This window comes from Sinocyclocheilus anshuiensis, unplaced genomic scaffold (assembly GCF_001515605.1).
Source record: "Sinocyclocheilus anshuiensis isolate Anshui unplaced genomic scaffold, SAMN03320099.WGS_v1.1 scaffold112, whole genome shotgun sequence".
NCBI classification, from domain to species: domain Eukaryota; kingdom Metazoa; phylum Chordata; class Actinopteri; order Cypriniformes; family Cyprinidae; genus Sinocyclocheilus; species Sinocyclocheilus anshuiensis.
The window spans coordinates 2,612,940-2,615,101 of record NW_015557175.1 but is presented as its reverse complement, the minus strand read 5'-3'; the positions used below and the strand labels follow the sequence as shown (position 1 = coordinate 2,615,101).

At 35.9% G+C, this 2,162-nt stretch overlaps 1 protein-coding gene across 2 annotated transcripts in view; it reads left to right on the top strand.

Annotated features, from left to right (window-relative positions):
- The first annotated feature begins 244 nt into the window (after nucleotides 1–244).
- The window catches only part of LOC107678469 (centrosomal protein of 78 kDa-like), a 12,008-nt gene continuing 10,090 nt past the window's right edge, over nucleotides 245–2,162 (top strand). For both annotated transcript variants that reach the window (XM_016473744.1, XM_016473745.1), the window contains exons 1-2: nucleotides 245–342; nucleotides 1,681–1,941. In XM_016473744.1, coding sequence (XP_016329230.1) covers nucleotides 1,686–1,941 — 256 coding nt within the window. In that variant the 5' untranslated portion in view covers nucleotides 245–342; nucleotides 1,681–1,685. The remainder of the gene's footprint in view (nucleotides 343–1,680; nucleotides 1,942–2,162) is intronic.

Below are 2,162 nucleotides of genomic sequence, written 5' to 3'. Positions count from 1 at the left end.
TGTTACTCCGCAGCGGTGACGACCCGACCAGGCTACACTAGTCCAAATATAAGTACTTATTATAAGTGTACCGTAGTGATTCGGAATAATACAAAAACGCTGTTTGTAAGATGAATTCATGATGTACTCGCTCTTTATATACATTTTGCAAATTTTGAACACAGAAAAAGTTACACAGTGCTGCTGTTGTGAAACTCCCGCCAGCAGGAGGCGCTGAGAGCAGACGCGCAGAAGGAGACGCTGCTTCTCTTTCAAACCGCCGCGGTTTGTTTTGACACGCTGAGTGAGTTTGTTATCATCAGTCTCTAGAGTGGAAACCACCACAACAGCGCTAACAAACAGGTAACCAGCTCTCAACACTTAAAAGAAAAAGACCAAATCAGCTCTAAACCGCTTGCTGAAGCTTAGACAGCAACACATTCGCGGTTGTTATTACAGCTGCACAGCATAAACCTATCACTGGCAGAGTTTTGAGGAATATCCTGACCAAATGAGCTATTTCTGGCGAGTTTCTGTATATCGATGTGAGTTCAGCCTTCAGCTAACTTTACCAGGATCTAAAGAGTAAGCGAGAACTGCTTTCGTGACAGCAGAGACAGGGCTTCTGCATTACTAATGTTAAGTTTAGCTGATGCTTTGATTTACAGTAGATTTATTACGATAAGCAGAGATTAACGTGGACGCATTCTGCACTCGGTTCATTTAATTCTATCTTAATTCTACATGATACTTGTTCACTGTCACTCTGTTTGTGCTACTGTACCTGTAAAACAATTGTATTGTACTGGAAAAAGAAACACACTTTAAAAAATCCTATTATGTATTATTATGCAATACATCATGTATTATTATGCAATGCATTATAATACATTCATGATACATTATGCAAATAATACATACTTATGTGCAAACTGAATGTAATGTTTTTGGACGCGTAAATGATAATGTATTATACTTTACATTTGTATTAAATACAGTTAGGTACTTTACAGTGCATTTTGAACCATTTAAGTGCATCTTTACATGCAATTTAAAAATTACTTGTTTTTGAAATATGGTTAAAGTGCAACTGCTGAATGTACTGACAAGCATTTACTGTAATCTAAAATATACTTTAATGTAATTTCTATTGAAATATGTATGTCATTTTAAAATGTATATATATATATATGCGTAACATTTGTAATGATGTAGCTGCCATTTATTACAATTAAATATATTAACTTTAACTGTAATATTGAAAAAACACACTACAGTTAAAATGATAATCAAATACTTTACATGTGCTTTAGTATGTTAGTCAAAACTTCAACATAAGTGTTCTTCTTTAAAACATGACAAAAGATTATTAAAGCATAAAAATGTCTACTTAAAAAAAAAAAAGTAAAACTATTCATTTGAAATTAATATGAAGTGCACTTTATAAAAGTGCATGTGTTAAGAAACATAGTCATGAATATACTCTCTTTTATTTCATTAATATTATATTATCAGCATTTATTTTTTAAAATATACTTTTGAGATTTGAAGTACACTAGAAGTTCACATTTAATCAAGGAAAATCCTTTTTTTCCCCCTGATGTCTATGCCTTTCTGGCTTTCTCTAGCACACAGTGGTCATAGTTCACTTTTAGATTCGACCCCAGATCTTACATTTTTCCACTATTTATCTTGGTTTAGGTTGCATGATGCTGGAACCTGCGCAGATCCGTCGGAGAGGCGCTCAGGATTTTGAAGGTTACTATGATCACGTGTGTGCGGCTCAGGGATCAGCTCCGGTCCGTGTGGTGAAAGCCAGCCTGAGTCGGGGGATGTTAGAGTTTAACCCTGATCACATCAGTCTGACGGACTGGACGCCCATCCTGTCAGCCCTGGCCATCAACAAACACCTCCAGCATGTTGCTGTCAAGAGCTGCCACCTCACCAGCACTGCAGCTCAAAGTTAGTTAACAGACAAACACACAGTATCTCTTTTACATCTATTATAGTGCACAGTGTTTAAAAAGCATCTGTTGTAAATGCATTGTACTGCACATGTTCTGTAATGTACTGCATCATGACATCTAGAAAATTTGTACTAGTTATCATTTATTAAAGGGGTCATATGATGCGATTTAAATTGTTCCTTTCTCTTTGGAGTGTTACAAGCTCTTGGTGCATAA